Source organism: Amblyraja radiata, chromosome 46 (assembly GCF_010909765.2).
Source record: "Amblyraja radiata isolate CabotCenter1 chromosome 46, sAmbRad1.1.pri, whole genome shotgun sequence".
Classification (NCBI taxonomy): Eukaryota; Metazoa; Chordata; class Chondrichthyes; order Rajiformes; family Rajidae; genus Amblyraja; species Amblyraja radiata.
In genome coordinates this window covers 1,058,502-1,075,853 of record NC_046001.1, presented here as the reverse complement: position 1 = coordinate 1,075,853, position 17,352 = coordinate 1,058,502, and the positions used below count along the sequence as shown (strand labels likewise).

The window sequence follows — 17,352 nt, the reverse complement described above, 5'->3', positions numbered from 1 at the left end:
CCCTCGATCATTTTGCACCTTTGAATGTTGTTTTGATAAACCTACCCAGTGCAGGTTTGGACGCAACAAACTTGGGTGAATTGACTTTGACTTGGTTGCTTTTACCATTCATATTTGTTGGCTGCAACGAGGTGCAGTATATCAACACAGTTTGTTCTATCAAACGTATCCAGAGGGGAAAGGATAGCTCTGGTTGCTGAAGTAAAATGAGGAAACTCTATTTACAATTTGTGGTACAAAGGTCAAGTGGTTATCTTTGATAATCGTACGTGATCGAATCATTTTTCCCCAAATGACATGAAGTACAAATGTTTTGAGGTGCACTTACAATCAAAGGTCCTATAGCGGAGCAAGATAGACCACTCCTGCTAAATGCAATGGGCTGACGTGTAGAACGCAACGGAGCGGAACGTGGGCCTTTTTTTCCATCCATTTCAGTAACCGGACCCCACCCGACCCGCAGTGTAATCAACGTTGCGGGGGAACAGTTTGTGTTAATAAATTTAAATTCTGAAAATGAGGAGAAGATTTTTACCAAATAACTTTGATTTTTACGAGGATGTTTCCGTAACCGGCTTCCGTCTCCGCGCTAGTACCTTTGCTCCGCTGCGATGGGATCTTTGGTGCGGAGACGGAAGCCGGTTACGGAAATGGGGCCGAAAATGACCCATGAATCTGCCCATGGCCGTACTACGACTTTTTCGTCGAGTGGTCTGATCTCGCTCGCTATAGGACCTTTGCTTACAAATGGTGCTTCAGAACTGAACCTGTATCGCACTTCAGTCAGTCGTTTGATCAATTCAGGGGAGGAGCCTTTGAGAAAGCTATGACATCAACTCCGGCAGTAAAATGCGCTGATTACCTTCATGTCTGCTTCTTTCTTGCAACGCACATCAACTCTGTCTTGCATATCTGGTCAAGTTCATTTGAGACATTGAGGCAGGCATAGTGGGCTGGAGCACCACTGTGTTGGTGTAGGGGGTGAGAGGGTCCGGAGCTCTCAAAGGTTGCTTTCTCGGCGACACTGCCGAGACCCGACGGAGAGGGTGGGCTTCGCTCTGCGGAGGAGGGGTAGGTGTAACACAGTGACAACCATTTGCTTCATAACCATATCCCACCGAGACACCCCAGTAGCCCCAGTCAATCTCTGCTCTGGAGGACCTGGTGAGCAGGAGGCGCGGTGGCACAGCGGTAGAGTTGCTGCCTTACAGCGCTCACAGAGACCCAAGTTCGATCCTGGGCTCGGCCGCTGCCTGCGCGGAGTTTGCACGTTCTCCCCCGTGACCTGCGTGATCTTTTTTCTCCGAGATCTTCGCTTTCCTCCCACACTCCAAAGACGTACAAGTTTGTGGACGAATTGGCTTGGTATGAGTGTAAATTGTCCCTAGCGTGTGCAGGATAGTGTCAGTGTGCGGGGATCGCTGGTCGGCGCGGACTCGGTGGGCCGAAGGGCCTGTTTCCGCGCTGTATCTCTAAACTAAACTAAATTAAACAAACTGAAATTTAGAAGTTCTGAACATCGATTATTAATTGGACGATTTGAAGAATGGCACATCACATTGGAGTTGGTGGGGGCTCATGGGGTGAATTGATGATCCCAGTTCACCTTTGTGGAGGGAATTACAAGAATAGTTGGGCTCCACGATGGTGGAAGAGAGATCTTGATGTGGTCACCCTCGTGGTTGCTCAGGAGCTCCGCCTAGTGGCTAGATGTGGAGCAGCAGAGCCTTGGATCTTACCCTCCCGACCACCAGCCTCCCCCTCGCTCCCCCCCACCTCCCTTCCTCGCCCTAGTCGTCCCCACCAGTTCCACTGTTCGCATCCTTGTATCCCTCTCCTTAGCACATCTTCCCCAGCCAACAATGGACCATTGTGGGCTCCACCCTTCCTGAGGTCATCCGTTGCCGGCCCTGGTTTGTTCTGGCCTTTCCACGCCTCCAGTTTCAACCTCGCATCTCCATCTTTCAGCCCGAAGAAAGGTTCTGACCCAAAATATCACCCATGCATGTTCTCCACAGATGCTGCCTGACCCGCTGAGTTACTCCAGCACTCTGTGAAACGTCACCTATCCATGTTCTCCACAGATGCTGACTGACTCGCTGAGTTACTCCAGCACTCTGTGAAACGTCACCTATCCATGTTCTCCAGAGATGCTGCCTGACCCGCTGAGTTACTCCAGCACTGTGTGGAACGTCACCTATCCACGTTCTCCAGGGATGCTGCCTGACCCGCTGAGTTACTCCAGCACTCTGTGAAACGTCACCTATCCACGTTCTCCAGGGATGCTGCCTGACCCGCTGAGTTACTCCAGCACTCTGTGAAACGTCACCTATCCATGTTCTCCACAGATGCTGCCTGACCCGCTGAGTTACTCCAGCACTCTGTGAAACGTCACCTATCCATGTTCTCCACAGATGCTGCCTGACCCGCTGAGTTACTCCAGCACTTGGTGTCTATCCAAGATCTTTGACCTCCAAAGGAGAGATTGGGGCATGACCCTAGAGACCAAGGGTGTAAACAACTTTTAACTCTTAGTCACCGAAAATATATATATAAAAACAATCTGCAATTGTTTGTCACTCTGACATTTTGGGTAGGGAGAGAGTTTTTCAATATAACTTCGAGAACAAAAGGTGCAACCTTTATGTAGTTGGTTTTGAAGCTTGCTTTCACATGGCTGTGCTTTCACCCACTATCCAGCCACATGCATTGCAAAGAGCTTGGGCGGCTTGCAAACGAGTGCGTGCAGGAAACGGCAATGAGTTTGCATGCCTGCCTCGACCAGCACCGCAGAATGGCCGCTTCACCAAGACTCGCTTGCAAGACCCGCGCGTTTTAGCCGCCAACATCGCCGCTCGCAGGTCGCGACGGAATCACAGGGTTTAAGCTGAGCGACAGTCGGGTGGGAGCTGACCCGTTGAAAGAAAACCCACCCCCCCCAAAAAAATAATCGGTCTTTGTTAAGACTACACATCCAAATGACAAATACTGTATCTCTATGGATTCCTGCATCAATCACGCAAGCAGTTTTGTAACTCAAAACCAAACGCTAAGTAGTACTCAGCAACAGCAGCTTAAACCCTGATCTAAGATGGACACAAAATGCTGGAGTAACTCAACGGGACAGGTGGCATTTCTGGAGAGAAGGAATGGGTGACGTTCTGGGTCAGCCAGTCTGAAGAAGGGTCTCGACCCGAGACGTCACCCATCCCTTCTCTCCAGAGATGCCGCCTGTCCCGCTGGAGTTACTCCAGCACTTTGTGTCCGTCTTCGGTGTAAACCAGCACCTGCGGTCCCTTCCTCAGACACAACCTGATCTAAGATCCCTGGTTTGTGGGCGGGGGCGGAGGGTTTCTCCGCACTGACGCTTGTTCTTTCTGTACCGTGCAGGTCGTGGTCAATGCCTTGGTGGGAGCCATCCCATCCATCATGAATGTACTGCTGGTCTGTCTCATCTTCTGGCTCATTTTCAGCATAATGGGAGTGAACCTTTTTGCTGGGAAGTATTATTACTGTTTTAACGAAACCTCAGAATACAGGTTTCTCCCGACTGAAGTCAACAACAAGACTGAATGTGAGAACAGGATGTCCACGAATAATGATGAAGTCCGTTGGAAGAATGTGAAGATCAACTTCGACAATGTAGGAGCGGGATACTTAGCTTTGCTGCAAGTGGTGAGTTATTTGCATTTTCGTTGTTTGAATGTGAATATTTCCACTTGACATTCACACCCATTTTATACAGCATTATAAGCCAGTGTTTGAAAATGCAACATGTGGGATTACACCCCAGTGGTATGAATATCGACGTCTCCAACTTCAAGTAACGCTTGCTTTCCTCCTCTCTCTCTCCATCCCCTCCCCCTTCCCAGTTCTCTGACTAATCGTTTTTTAAATAATGTTATTTATTAGAAGTAGCGTGCATTACAATACAAGCCAAAAATAACATAATACATTTCCTGTCCCACTTCATATTTTAAACTTTAATAAGGAGAAAAGCAAGTGTGTGAAAGAGTGAGAAAAAAAAGGCCCTTAGACACAAAAAATTCGAAAGAAAACTTAAGAAGTAAACCATAGAAAAAGAAAAAGAGAAAAAGAAAACAGAAGATATATTAAAAGTTAAAAAAAGAGATAAAAGGGATATACCAACTCCGACTAACCTGACCACACCTGGAGTATTGTGTGCAGTTTTGGTCTCCAAATTTGAGGAAGGACATTCTTGCTATTGACGGAGCCCAGCGTAGGTTTACCAGGTTAATTCCCGGGATGGCAGGACTGTCATATGCTGAGAGAATGGAGCGGCTGTGGGCTTGTACACTCTGTGGAGTTTAGAAGGATGAGAGGGCATCTTTGGCGCAATGGGCTAAGTGTTCGGCTGGCAACCGGAAGGTAGCCGGTTCGAATCCCGCTTGGAGTGCATACTGTCGTTGTGTCCTTGGGCAAGACACTTCACCCACCTTTGAATGTGTGTGAATGTGTGCGAGTGATTGGTGGTGGTCGGAGGGGCCGTAGGCGCAGATTGGCAGCCACGCTTCCGTCAGTCTGCCCCAGGGCAGCTGTGGCTACAGAAGTAGCTTACCACCACCGAGTGTGACTGAGGAGTGAATGAATAATGCGATGTAAAGCGCCTTGAGTATTAGAAAGGCGCTATATAAATCCCATCCATTATTATTATTATTATCTTATTGAAACATATAAGACTTATTTCTTTATTTATTTAATTCTTTATTTCGAACAGAATGAAAGAATGAAAAGCAAGTGTGAAACAGCATACAAAAAAACAAAACAAGAATATTTATAAAGTGTCATAAACAATATCTATAAATAAATGAAATCGTATGTGTCCGAAAGGGAGCAGGAAGAAGCCAAAGCTTATTAATTCCCACCCCTTATTAAGGGATTATTAAGGGCTTGGACACGCTAGAGGCAGGAAACATGTTCCCGATGTTGGGGGAGTCCAGAACCAGGGGCCACGCACAGTTTAAGAATAAGGGGTTGGCCATTTAGAATAGAGATGAAGAAAAACTTTTTCACCCAGAGAGTTGTGAATCTGTGGGATTCTCTGGAGGCCAATTCTCTGGATGCTTTCAAGAGAGAGTTAGATAGAGCTCTTAAAAATAGCGGAGTCAGGGGATATGGGGAGAAGGCAGGAACGGGGTACTGATTGTGGATGATCAGCAACAATCACATTGAATGGCGGTGCTGGCTCGAAGGGCCGAATGGCCTAGTCCTGCACCTATTGTCTATTGACTGTCCCCCTGATCACATTTTATTTGTTTGCTTCGTTGTCACCTTCTCCTAGCTGTCAATCATCTATTCTATATTTTCCTTGATTCCAATCCCTATTGATGTCCCATTTTCACACCTGACCCTTCCTCATCTCTGTGTTCCCTCTCCCCTGACTTCCAGTCTGATGAAGGGCCTCCGCCCGGATCGTCACCCATTCCTTCTCTCCAGAGATGCTGCCTGTCCCGCTGAGTTACTCCAGCATTTTGTGTCTGTTGAAATGTAACCCTGAGAATGGCAGACTTGTTTTTTTTAACCTGCATCAGGTGGGTATTAGAAGCTGGATTGGGTGTGGAGAGGATTTACGAGGATGTTGCCAGGACTTGAGGGCCTAAGCTTTTAGGAAAGGCTGGGCAAGCTAGGACTTTATTCTTTAGAGTTTAAGAAGGAACTGCAGATGCTGGAAAATCGAAGGTAGACAAAAATGCTGGGCAGTCTGCACCCTAGTGGCATAAACATTGACTTCTTATATTTCCGGTAGCCCTTGCTGTCTCCTTCCCCTTCTCAGCTCTCCCTCAGCCCTCGGGCTCCTCCCCTTCCTTTCTCCTTTCTTCTCCCCCCCCCCCCCCCCTCTTGTGCTTGCAGCGTGTACGAGGTGAATGCGTGACATTAATGACGCTCTTAACGTTACTTCCCCCAGGCCACCTTCAAAGGCTGGATGGATATCATGTACGCTGCCGTTGACTCCCGAAAGGTAAGGGGCAACAAAATGGTGGATCTTCCACAGATCATGAAGGATGTGAAGCATTTATCAGGCACACGTCCTCGCAGCGCCGCTATTTAGCGGACGACACGAAGGGAATTCTCTCTGCCGTCTCGCAAAGGGACTGCTTCCCTTCTGTGGATACCTTGCGCTTCCACAATGGGGCATCCAGTCTTCGCCCTGTGGCGCTGAATGCAGTGGCGCATCACGGCGTGTCTGAGTGAGACTTGAAATGCACCTGCCAGTCCACGGTGGCACGGCGGTAGAGTTGCCGCCTCACAGCGCCAGAGACCCGGGTTCCATCCTGACTACGGGTGCTGTCTGTACGGAGTTTGCACGTTCTCCCCGTGATCTGCGTGGGTTTTTTCCGGGTGCTTCGGTCTCCTCCCACACTCCAAAGACTAATTGGCTTGTAGTAAATGTAAATTGTCCCCAGTGGGTGTAGGATAGTGTTAGTGTGCGGGGATCGCTGGTCGGCATGGACTCGGTGGGCCGAAGGGCCTGTTCCCACACTGTATCTCTAAACTAGACTAAACTAATCCAGACCCAAGGTTGCCAAGGCCAGTTTAGTTTAGAGATTTAGTTTGAAGGCCCTTCGTAGTAGAGATGCTGCCTGACCCGCTGAGTTACTCCAGCACTCTGTGAAACGTCACCTATCCATGTTCTCCACAGATGCTGCCTGACCCGCTGAGTTACTCCAGCACTCTGTGAAACGTCACCTATCCATGTTCTCCACAGATGCTGCCTGACCCGCTGAGTTACTCCAGCACTCTGTGAAACGTCACCTATCCATGTTCTCCACAGATGCTGCCTGACCCGCTGAGTTACTCCAGCACTCTGTGAAACGTCACCTATCCATGTTCTCCACAGAAGCTGCCTGACCCGCTGAGTTACTCCAGCACTCTGTGAAACGTCACCTATCCATGTTCTCCACAGATGCTGCCTGACTCACTGAGTTACTCCAGCACTCTGTGAAACGTCACCTATCCATGTTCTCCACAGATGCTGCCTGACCCGCTGAGTTACTCCAGCACTCTGTGAAACGTCACCTATCCATGTTCTCCACAGATGTTGCCTGACCCGCTGAGTTACTCCAGCACTCTGTGAAACGTCACCTATCCATGTTCTCCACAGATGCTGCCTGACCCGCTGAGTTACTCCAGCACTCTGTGAAACGTCACCTATCCATGTTCTCCACAGATGCTGCCTGACCCGCTGAGTTACTCCAGCACTCTGTGAAACGTCACCTATCCATGTTCTCCACAGATGCTGCCTGACTCACTGAGTTACTCCAGCACTCTGTGTTGATATTTAGATGGCAATCCACACACTTTGAAGATTGAAGTGCAGGCCATGTCTTCAAAGGTATTTTGTATCAATATTGATATCCACGCACCTCTACCATTGATCTCCTTGTAGCTATCCCTCTTACAGGACGACCCTGGTTCATGGTTAGCGGTGTTAATGGCATACAAGCCTCCTTTGTCTGCTGTGTATTTCTCTTTAGTGACCCTTTTACATTGGTTCGTTCCTGTATTAATTTTCAAATCAATGATCCATTCACTTATTGATTCCATGGCACCACTGACTTGGCGGTGAATTTAAGGAGGTTGAGATTTTCAGTATTGTTGACGTTCGTTGCTGTTCCTCACAAATGCACTGTCGTTTAGTTCCTGTACCACGCGGCCATCTTTGTTGAAACTCCAGGCCTGTACTCGCTGGAGTTTAGAAGCTCGAAGGGCCGAATGGCCTCCTCCTGCACCTATTTTCTATGTTTCCATGTTTCTATGAGGTTCCCGGAGGTTTTTGTCAGTCTCCCTACCTGCTTCCACTACCTGCAACCTCCGGGAACCACTTGCAACCTCCGGGAACCGCACGGAAACCTTGGGTGGGGCGCAAAGTCTCCAGAGGTTTCTGTTCAGGTTTCCTAAGTGGGACAGGGGCATAACTAGCCTAAGACCCCCATCTTGGAGAGTGTGACTGTGCTGAAAAATATTTCTTCTTGCTTCAGGTTGAAGAGCAGCCATTCTACGAAGACAACATCTACATGTACATCTATTTTGTGATCTTCATCATCTTCGGATCATTCTTCACATTAAACCTCTTCATTGGTGTCATCATTGACAACTTCAATCAGCAGAAGAAAAAGATAAGTTTTGCGTGAAACATTTGAACGAGAACATTAAATTTCTGCTAACAGTTTCTACCGGCCTTTTTCAAACAGGTGCTGTGTCTGAAGAAGGGCCTCGACCCGAAAGGTCACCTATTCCTCTTCTCCCGAGATGTTGCCTGTCCCGCTGAGTTACTCCAGCATTTTGTGTCTGTCCTGCTGTGAGACAAATGATTTCCTTTTCATTTTTGTGTGCAAATATCAAAATTCAACGTTATTGTCAATATCTCTTCAGAATGAGTCTGCTTTTGTATGAAGAGAATTATGGACCAGTCATACCAGGTGACAAAGGACCAGTCTGAAGAAGGGTCTCGACCCGAAACGTCACCCATCCCTTCTATCCAGAGACGCTGCCTGTCCCGCTGAGTTACTCCAGCATTTTGTGTCTACGGTGTAACATAGAAACATAGAAATTAGGTGCAGGAGTAGGCCATTCGGCTCTTCGAGCCTGCACCGCCATTCAATATGATCATGGCTGATCATCCAACTCAGTATCCCGTACCTGCCTTCTCTCCATACCCTCTGATCCCCTTAGCCACAAGGGCCACATCTAACTCCCTCTTAAATATAGCCAATGAACTGGCCTCGACTACCCTCTGTGGCAGGGAGTTCCAGAGATTCACCACTCTCTGTGTGAAAAAAGTTCTTCTCATCTCGGTTTTAAAGGATTTCCCCCTTATCCTTAAGCTGTGACCCCTTGTCCTGGACTTCCCCAACATCGGGAGCAATCTTCCTGCATCTAGCCTGTCCAACCCCTTAAGAATTTTGTAAGTTTCTATAAGATCCCCTCTCAATCTCCTAAATTCTAGAGAGTATAAACCAAGTCTATCCAGTCTTTCTTCATAAACTAGCATCTGCAGACAAAGGACTCAATCCTCACTACCTATTGTCCTGCTTTGCCAAACTATTGTCCCTTCACCACTCAGGTCACCGACTACCGACCTTTTGGCTTTTAGCTCTACGTGGACGACCCAACCTCCGAATCTTGCCCCAGATGCGATTATTTGTGTTGGACTCCATGCTGGGAGATTGGACTGCAGGGAACATCACAACTCAGCTTGATCCAAACCTCATCCCATGTCCCCTCATTCGCCTTGTCCCACATGGAATCAGAGAGTGATACAGCGTGGAAACAGGCCCTTCGGCCCAACTTGCCCAACAATGTCCCAGCTGCACTAGTCCCACCTGCCAGCGTTTGGCCCATATCCCTCCAAACCTGTCCTATCCATGTACCAAAACGTTGGGATAGTCCCAGCCTCAACTACCTCCTCTGGCAGCTCGTTCCATACACCCACCACCCTTTGTGTGAAAAAGTTACCCCTCAGATTCCTATTAAATCTTCCCCCCTCAACTCCTCACCATAAACCTATGTCCTCTGGTCCTCGATTCCCCTACTCTGGGCAAGAGACTCTGTGCATCTACCCGATCTATTCCTCTCATGATTTTGTACACCTCTATAAGATCGCCCCTCATCCTCCTGCGCTCCAAGGAGTAGAGACCCAGCCTGCTCAACCTCTCCCTGTAGCTCACACCCTCTAGTCCTGGCAACATCCTCGCAAATCTTCTCTGCGCCCTTTCAAACTTGACAACATCAAAAGTGGATGAGAAAGTGGGATAGCTTTGTGTGAAAGGGTGGTTGCTGGTTGGACTCGGTGGGCCGAAGGGCCTGTTTCCATGCTGTACGTCGGAACAAAACTAAATGAGCTGGCACAGCTGTAATTGTCAGACACTGTTCATCCCAGCTCGTCGCTTAATAACTAGCAGTTGGATAATTACCCAACTAACGGCACACCAGCCAAGAGTCACTGGATTCGCGAGGCGCCATGCGTAGATGTAGCAATGGTCCCATTCTGAAGGTTGTAACCAGTTTTTCTTTGCTCCCTATACTTTGGAGGTCAGGATATCTTCATGACAGAAGAACAAAAGAAATATTACAACGCCATGAAAAAGCTGGGGTCCAAGAAGCCCTCGAAACCCATTCCACGGCCACTGGTGAGTGTCAGACGAGTGCAGCTAATCATCTAGCCTATGGATGGAATGTGTCAGAAACGTAGTGGATGTGGGGAGGTTGTTTCCACTAGTGGGAGAGCCTCGGACCAGAGGGCACAGCCTCGGAATTCAAGCACGTCCCTTTAGGATGGAGAAGAGGGGGAATTTCTTCAGTCAGAGGGCGGTGAATCTGTGGAACTCATTGCCACAGACGGCGGTGGAGGCCACAAGGCAGTGGATATTTTTAAGGCGAAGATTGATAGATTCTTGGTTAGTGTGGGTGTCAGAGGGTCATGGGGAGAATGGTGTTGAGAGGGAGAGATAGATCAGCCATGATTGAATGGCGGAGTAGACTTGATGGGCAGAATGGCCGTATTCTGCTGCTTGATATTATGAATTTAGGTCATGATTTATTCTTAATCAAGCACCAGAGATTCTGTGCCTGTGACAACCGCGAAATAGATCTTGGCTGCTCGACGTGTAAACCGAAATGTTATTTCAACTAAATGTTGCACACTTTCTTTGCGACTATTTTGAGAAAATGTGACTCTGTGGTTTGAACTCTCTGGCTGCGGGGATTATTGAGCGGATGTAATAATCAGGCTGTGGTTTGCTTTTTCAGTTCTCAGGATGGTTTGTTCTGCATGAAATGAATTGTTTCATCTGCAGACCAGGTGCCTGTGTTTTAGACAACTTCACCGAGTTGTGAATTATGTTCAAATCGAGCTTTAAAGCAGCTGGGATTTAGCTCTTCCCACGCACTGGGGGTCAATTAACCTATAAACCTATAAGTCCGATCTTTGGAATCAGAGTCATGCAGTGATACAGCGTGGAAACAGGCCCTTCGGCCCATCTTGCCCACACCGGCCAACATGTCCCAGCTACACTAGTCCCACCTGCCCGCGTTTGGTCCATATCCCTCCCAACCTGTCATAGAAACATAGAAACATAGAAAATAGGTGCAGGAGTAGAGGCCATTCGGCCCCTCGAGCCTGCACCATTCGCCATTCAATATGATCATGGCTGATCATCCAACTCAGTATCCTGTACCTGCCTTCTCTCCATACCCCCTGATCCCTTTAGCCACAAGGGCCACATCTAACTCCCTCTTAAATATAGACAATGAACTGTGGCCTCAACTACCTTCTATCCATGTACCTGTCTAACTGCTTCTTAAACGTCGGGATAGTCCCAGCCTCAACTACCTCCTCAGGCAGCTCGTTCCATACACCCACCACCCTCTGTGTGGAAAAAGTTACCCCTCAGATTCCTATTCAATCTTTCCCCCTCCACCCACATTAAGCTTTTGTGGTGAGTTTGACGATTGTATTTACGTATGGAATATCTGTCTAGTTTCGTGTACCGAGGAACAGTGAAACGCTTCAGTTTGCTTTGTGTCCAGTCAAGGTAAAGTCTATATATAACTACACTCAAGCCACCAACAGAACACGGGTAAAGGGAACAGCATTTAATATTGGCGTTCAATCAAAGATAGTCCGAAGGTAGACAAAAATGCTGGAGAAACTCAGCGGGTGCAGCAGCATCTATGGAGCGAAGGAAATAGGCAACGTTTCGGGCCGAACAAGGGGTTTCGGCCCAAAACGTTGCCTATTTCCTTCTGAAGAAGGGTTTCGGCCCGAAACGTTGCCTATTTCCTTCGCTCCATAGATGCTGCTGCACCCGCTGAGTTTCTCCAGCATTTTTGTGTACCTTCGATCTTCCAGCATCTGCAGTTCCTTCTTAAAGATAGTCCGAGGGTCTCCACTGAGGCAGATGGGAGGTCAGGACCGCTCTCTGGTTGGCGAGAGGACGGTTCAGTTGCCTGATAACAGCCGGGAAGAAACTGCCCCTGAATCTGGAGGTGTGTGTGCGTTTGTTTTCACACTTCTGTACCTCTTGCCCGATGGGAGAGGGGAGAAGAGGGAGTGACCGGGGTGAGACTGGTCCTTGATGATGCTGCTGGCCTTGCCGAGGCAGCGTGAGGTGTAGATGGAGTGTCCCCTTTGGATAGACGCTAGAATTTAGAAGATTGAGGGGGGATCTTATAGAAACTTACAAAATTCTTAAGGGGTTGGACAGGCTAGATGCAGGAAGATTATTCCCGATGTTGGGGAAGTCCAGAACAAGGGGCCACACACACAGTTTAAGGATAAGGGGGAAATCTTTTAGGACCGAGATGAGAAAAACTTTTTTTTTTCACACACAGAGAGTGGTGAATCTGTGGAATTCTCTGCCACAGAAGGTAGTTGAGGCCAGGCTATATTTAAGAGGGAGTTAGATGTGGCCCTTGTGGCTAAAGGGATCAGGGGGTATGGAGAGAAGGCAGGGATGGGATACTGAGTTGGATGATCAGCCATGATCACATTGAATGGCGAATGGTGCAGGCTCGAAGGGCCGAATGGCCTCTACTCCTGCACCTATTGTCTATTGTCTATGTTTCTATGGATAGCATGCAACTGATATTGTCATTTATTCTGTTCTTGATTCATTCTGTCTTTTTGTCGTAGAACATAATCCAGGGCGGAGTCTATGATTTTGTCACTCAGCAAGTTTTTGATATTTTGATCATGATTCTCATCTGCCTGAACATGGTGACAATGATGGTGGAAACCGACGACCAGAGCAAAGATAGTGAATTGATTCTATATTGGATCAATTTTATCTTCATTATTTTCTTCACAAGTGAATGTGTGCTTAAGCTCTTTGCCCTAAGGCATTACTATTTCACCATTGGGTGGAATATATTTGATTTTGTGGTTGTGATCCTTTCCATTGTAGGTAAGTGACTAACTTACAAACACCCTTTCCACCCCCCTCCCCCGACCTGGACTTGCGCCCATTTCCTTCCCATTCCTTCACCATTTTCGCGCCTCCTACCCTTACCTCACGCCATTCTGTCTTTTCATCTCCGTCCTCCGCCTGTAGATTGCAGCCCTCATCCCCTCACCCGCTCGCCGGTATCCACTTATCACTCGCCAGGCTTTCTCCCGCCCGCTCTCTCTTCCAGCTTTCCCCCAACCCACCTCCCCGCCTACTCCTGCACCTATTGTCTATTGTCTAAACAGATAAACCGCCTAGCAACATGAAACAGCTCCACATTTTTTGCACAAAAAGATTGCACTACCACAGAGAGGGCTGATTTTCTTTTTGAACTAAGAGTCACCTAAACTTTCCAACAACTATATAACCCTTCTGAAGAAGGGTCACGACCCGAAACGTCACCCATTCCTTCTCTCCAGAGATGCTGCCTGTCCCGCCGATGTTACTCCAGCTCTTTGTGTCTATCCCTTCATTAATCCGCATCAACGCAAAACTTGCTGCCAAAGGCATCTTCGTGTCTGTAACATGCATTGAGGTACACGGTTCTATTGTGCAGTTTCTAAATCGTTTTGTCCTCGATGAGGAGAAGAGAGAAAATTGGCAGATAGGTTTCCGAAGCTATTTCTGCATGGCCTGTTCCTCCCATTGCCTTTGTTATTTACCGTGCTATGTTTCAATTGTGAATGATTATTTCCCTCAAAGCGGAACTGTTAACACGGTCTCTTCTGTCTCCTTAGGAATGTTCCTGGCTGATATAATTGAAAAATACTTTGTATCACCAACACTTTTCAGAGTTATTCGATTAGCGCGAATTGGCCGTATTTTGCGCCTAATCAAAGGAGCCAAAGGGATCCGAACACTGTTGTTTGCCTTAATGATGTCTCTGCCGGCCTTGTTCAACATTGGCCTCCTGCTGTTTCTGGTCATGTTCATCTTCTCCATCTTTGGAATGTCTAACTTTGCCTACGTCAAGAAGGAAGACGGCATCGATGATATGTTTAACTTTGAAACCTTCGGCAACAGCATGATCTGCCTGTTCCAAGTGACCACGTCGGCCGGTTGGGACGGCTTGCTCTTGCCCATCTTGAACCGCCCGCCAGATTGCGACATCAATAAGGAGAACCCCGGCACGTCGGTCAAGGGAGACTGCGGCAATCCGTCGGTGGGGATCTTTTTCTTTGTCAGCTACATCATCATCTCCTTTTTGATCGTGGTGAACATGTACATTGCCATCATCCTGGAGAACTTCAGCGTGGCGACGGAGGAGAGCGCGGAACCGCTCAGCGAGGATGACTTTGAGACATTCTATGAGATCTGGGAGAAATTTGACCCGGACGCCACGCAGTTCATCGAGTACAACAAGTTGTCCGACTTTGCCGACACTTTGGAAGCGCCGCTTCGGGTGCCGAAGCCCAACCACATCGAACTCATTGCCATGGACCTGCCCATGGTGAGCGGAGATAGGATTCACTGCCTGGACATCTTGTTTGCGTTTACCAAGCGCGTGCTCGGCGAGAGCGGCGAAATGGACGTCCTGCGGCAGCAGATGGAGGAGCGCTTCGTGGCATCGAACCCCTCCAAGGTGTCCTACGAGCCCATCACCACCACGCTGCGGCGCAAGCACGAGGAGGTGTGCGCCATCATCATCCAGCGGGCGTACCGGGCGCACTTGGCGCGGCGAAAGATCAGCACCAAGGGGCGACTCCTGTACTCCAAGCCCGGGGGCCACGCCAACGAGAACGGCAACACCAACCAAGAGAAGAAGGAAGGGACGCCCTCCACGGCTTCGCTGCCGTCGTACGACAGTGTAACGAAGCCGGAGAAACAGGAGAAGGACCGGAAAGGCAACGACAAAGGCAGAAGCAACCAAAAAGACATCAGGGAATCTAAGTTGTGAAAAAAAATTCCATTTGCAAGCAAATGTTGTTTACAAACTTAAAAAGTATATAGATATATATAAATATATATATATATATCAATGCAGAACAGTGACCCCATTTCTAGAACAAAAAAAAGAACTCTCAGCTAGAGATCTATACCAAACATAATCTGCTTACAATATAAAAATGTTGACAGTAATCTTCCCTTGTCATGATACTGGGACCCTACACAGCGAAAAGGGGATTCAATAAACTCCAACAGGTGGTTACTGGATCTAACGTACTTTTGCATTCAATGCAACCAAAAGGACAAAAACAAAATGGCTGCTAGGATCAGTATATTGCCAATGGGGTCAGACAGACAAATTTTATTTTCTCATTTTAGTTCACTCTTTCCGACAGAAACAAAAAAACAATAGCAAGGTTTGTTTGACCATGCGAAATTATGGTTGCCTCCTTTCATTCTCTGTTCAGCAAATGTAACATTTAGCCCATGCCATTCTTTTTAGTCTCGATTTCTTTGTTATATCGGCATATTTTTCTACATGGGCTTCATGTTGTTTGGGAATAAGGGGAGGTACGTGGGGGGGAGGGAGGGGGGGGGGGGGTTCGGACTGAGGGAGAATTACTCAGGCCGGTTCCAAGAAAAAAAAATTGTGCTTGTTTGATGCATAGAAATGATTTGCATGTTAGCATGCTGTGATCAGAATTCATGCATGTAGTCATAGACCACAGACACAAGTACTTTGTCCACCAGGTGGTTTTTGCCTGATGGCTGAGGCAAACCGCTGTAAAACATACACTATATTGGGGGACAGTCTAATATCATGCCCTTCACAAGTATTTACAAACTCTTTAATGACTCATTCATCCAACCTCAGTAGAAGTAACGAAAAACAAGGGGGGCGGTTGTGTGTGTTTAATAGCTAATGTTCTAAACAGACGACCATTGTTGCACATAAATTACTGCTCTCTTTCCTCCTTAAAGGGGAAAATTAAATCCCAAGAATGGCTTGTTGTATTTAAATTTCAATGTAAACCAAACCTAGGGCTTTAAAGATCGTTCATTTGTAACTTGAAGTATTGATCACCGTCATTTTGCAGAGTAGACATTTTATATGGAGGCAAGGAATGCTGTGTACATGGCAATTTATCTTTGCAGTGCATTTTTTGGGTACTGGATAAAAGGGTAGGTACAGCACCAAGATGTGTATTAATCCAAGTTGATACCGTTTTTTGAATTTCCAATATCCTTTCAAAACAAAACCAAGCATTAACACCTTCATCAGTGATGGTCTGCAGTTGGCACTTTGATGCATGTTTTTCTCGCTTCTGTAGTCACATATAATGTTTCTTTTCTCTAATAAACACATTTGTTTAAAAAAAAAAAAAAAAAAAAAAAAAAAGAACTCAAAAAAAAAAAGTACGGGATCAAGTTTTTCGGCACGACAAGTCACAGTGTTGAATGTCAGTGGCAGGCTGTGCTAATTCATTTCTTTTCGTTTGTTGTCATCGCCCGCCTGATGACAATCAAATGAAGACATGTTTTTCCCCAAAACATTAGCATTCCCAAGTAGAATACAATGTATAAAACGAACAAAAAAAGTCACACATATATGTACAGGCTATGTTGTAAGCAGCACAAGCAAATGCTGAAAGATGTGGTTGGAATTTTTAAGAGAATATTATAAATATTGTAATATATCATTTTATTTTATCGGCATGCATTTTTTGTAAATACAACAAAAAATTACAAAATTAAATCTAATGGCTTCGGGCTGGCGCCATTGTCACAAATGTTATTTTGGATCATGGATCATTTGTTAACGTCCCAACTCTTAGAGAGAAACCCAAAAAAGTATGGTCAACTGTAAAGACGGCAATTTTTCGAAACCCTCTCTTCTCTGTGCAATAAATCCATTTATGACCAAATCTGTTCAGAATTAGATTTTTTGCGCTAATTTTTGCAGAGATCAGAAACAAGACGGCAAACAAAAGAGTAGGCGGCAAAAAAATAATAGTGCAAATCGAAAGCAGCAGCATATTGTGGATGCATTTTGTTTTCTTTCAGTTTTTTTATTTGCAGCGAGATCCTTGATGTTGTTTCGTTTCCATTCCAGGGCTTATGGACTCAGAGTAATTGCCTGTGCAGACCTAAACTGCTCTGAATGGAATGAATAGAAAGGGGGCATAAGAACAAAGATCTAAGCCACATCCTGGTTTTTCATTTTCTGCCACACAGATGTGAACTGTAATTTTAAAATATTAGTAGTAAACTTGACTAGTAATGTGTTAGTGAACTGCATGGTGGATGATGCTATATTACCCAACAACGATGGTTAAACCTACATTATCAATACAAGTCTAAAGAATAAATATTACACTTTTTACTCTACCAGGTTGTGGCTGTCTCGGTGTGGATTTTTGTGTATGGTTTTTTTTTTAAATCGGGGACTCTGTCTCAAAGGGGTACTGTCTTCGGTCAATTCTGCTCAGCGCAAATC

At 46.7% G+C, this 17,352-nt stretch overlaps 1 protein-coding gene across 7 annotated transcripts in view; it reads left to right on the top strand.

Annotated features, from left to right (window-relative positions):
- scn8a (sodium voltage-gated channel alpha subunit 8) overlaps positions 1 to 15,251 on the top strand; it is a 103,468-nt gene extending 88,217 nt beyond the window's left edge. For all 7 annotated transcript variants that reach the window (XM_033015660.1, XM_033015658.1, XM_033015659.1 and 4 more), the window contains 6 exons: positions 3,391 to 3,675; positions 5,927 to 5,980; positions 8,001 to 8,138; positions 10,047 to 10,151; positions 12,656 to 12,926; positions 13,706 to 15,251. In XM_033015660.1, coding sequence (XP_032871551.1) covers positions 3,391 to 3,675; positions 5,927 to 5,980; positions 8,001 to 8,138; positions 10,047 to 10,151; positions 12,656 to 12,926; positions 13,706 to 14,865 — 2,013 coding nt within the window. In that variant the 3' untranslated portion in view covers positions 14,866 to 15,251. The remainder of the gene's footprint in view (positions 1 to 3,390; positions 3,676 to 5,926; positions 5,981 to 8,000; positions 8,139 to 10,046; positions 10,152 to 12,655; positions 12,927 to 13,705) is intronic.
- Positions 15,252 to 17,352: the final 2,101 nt, after the last annotated feature.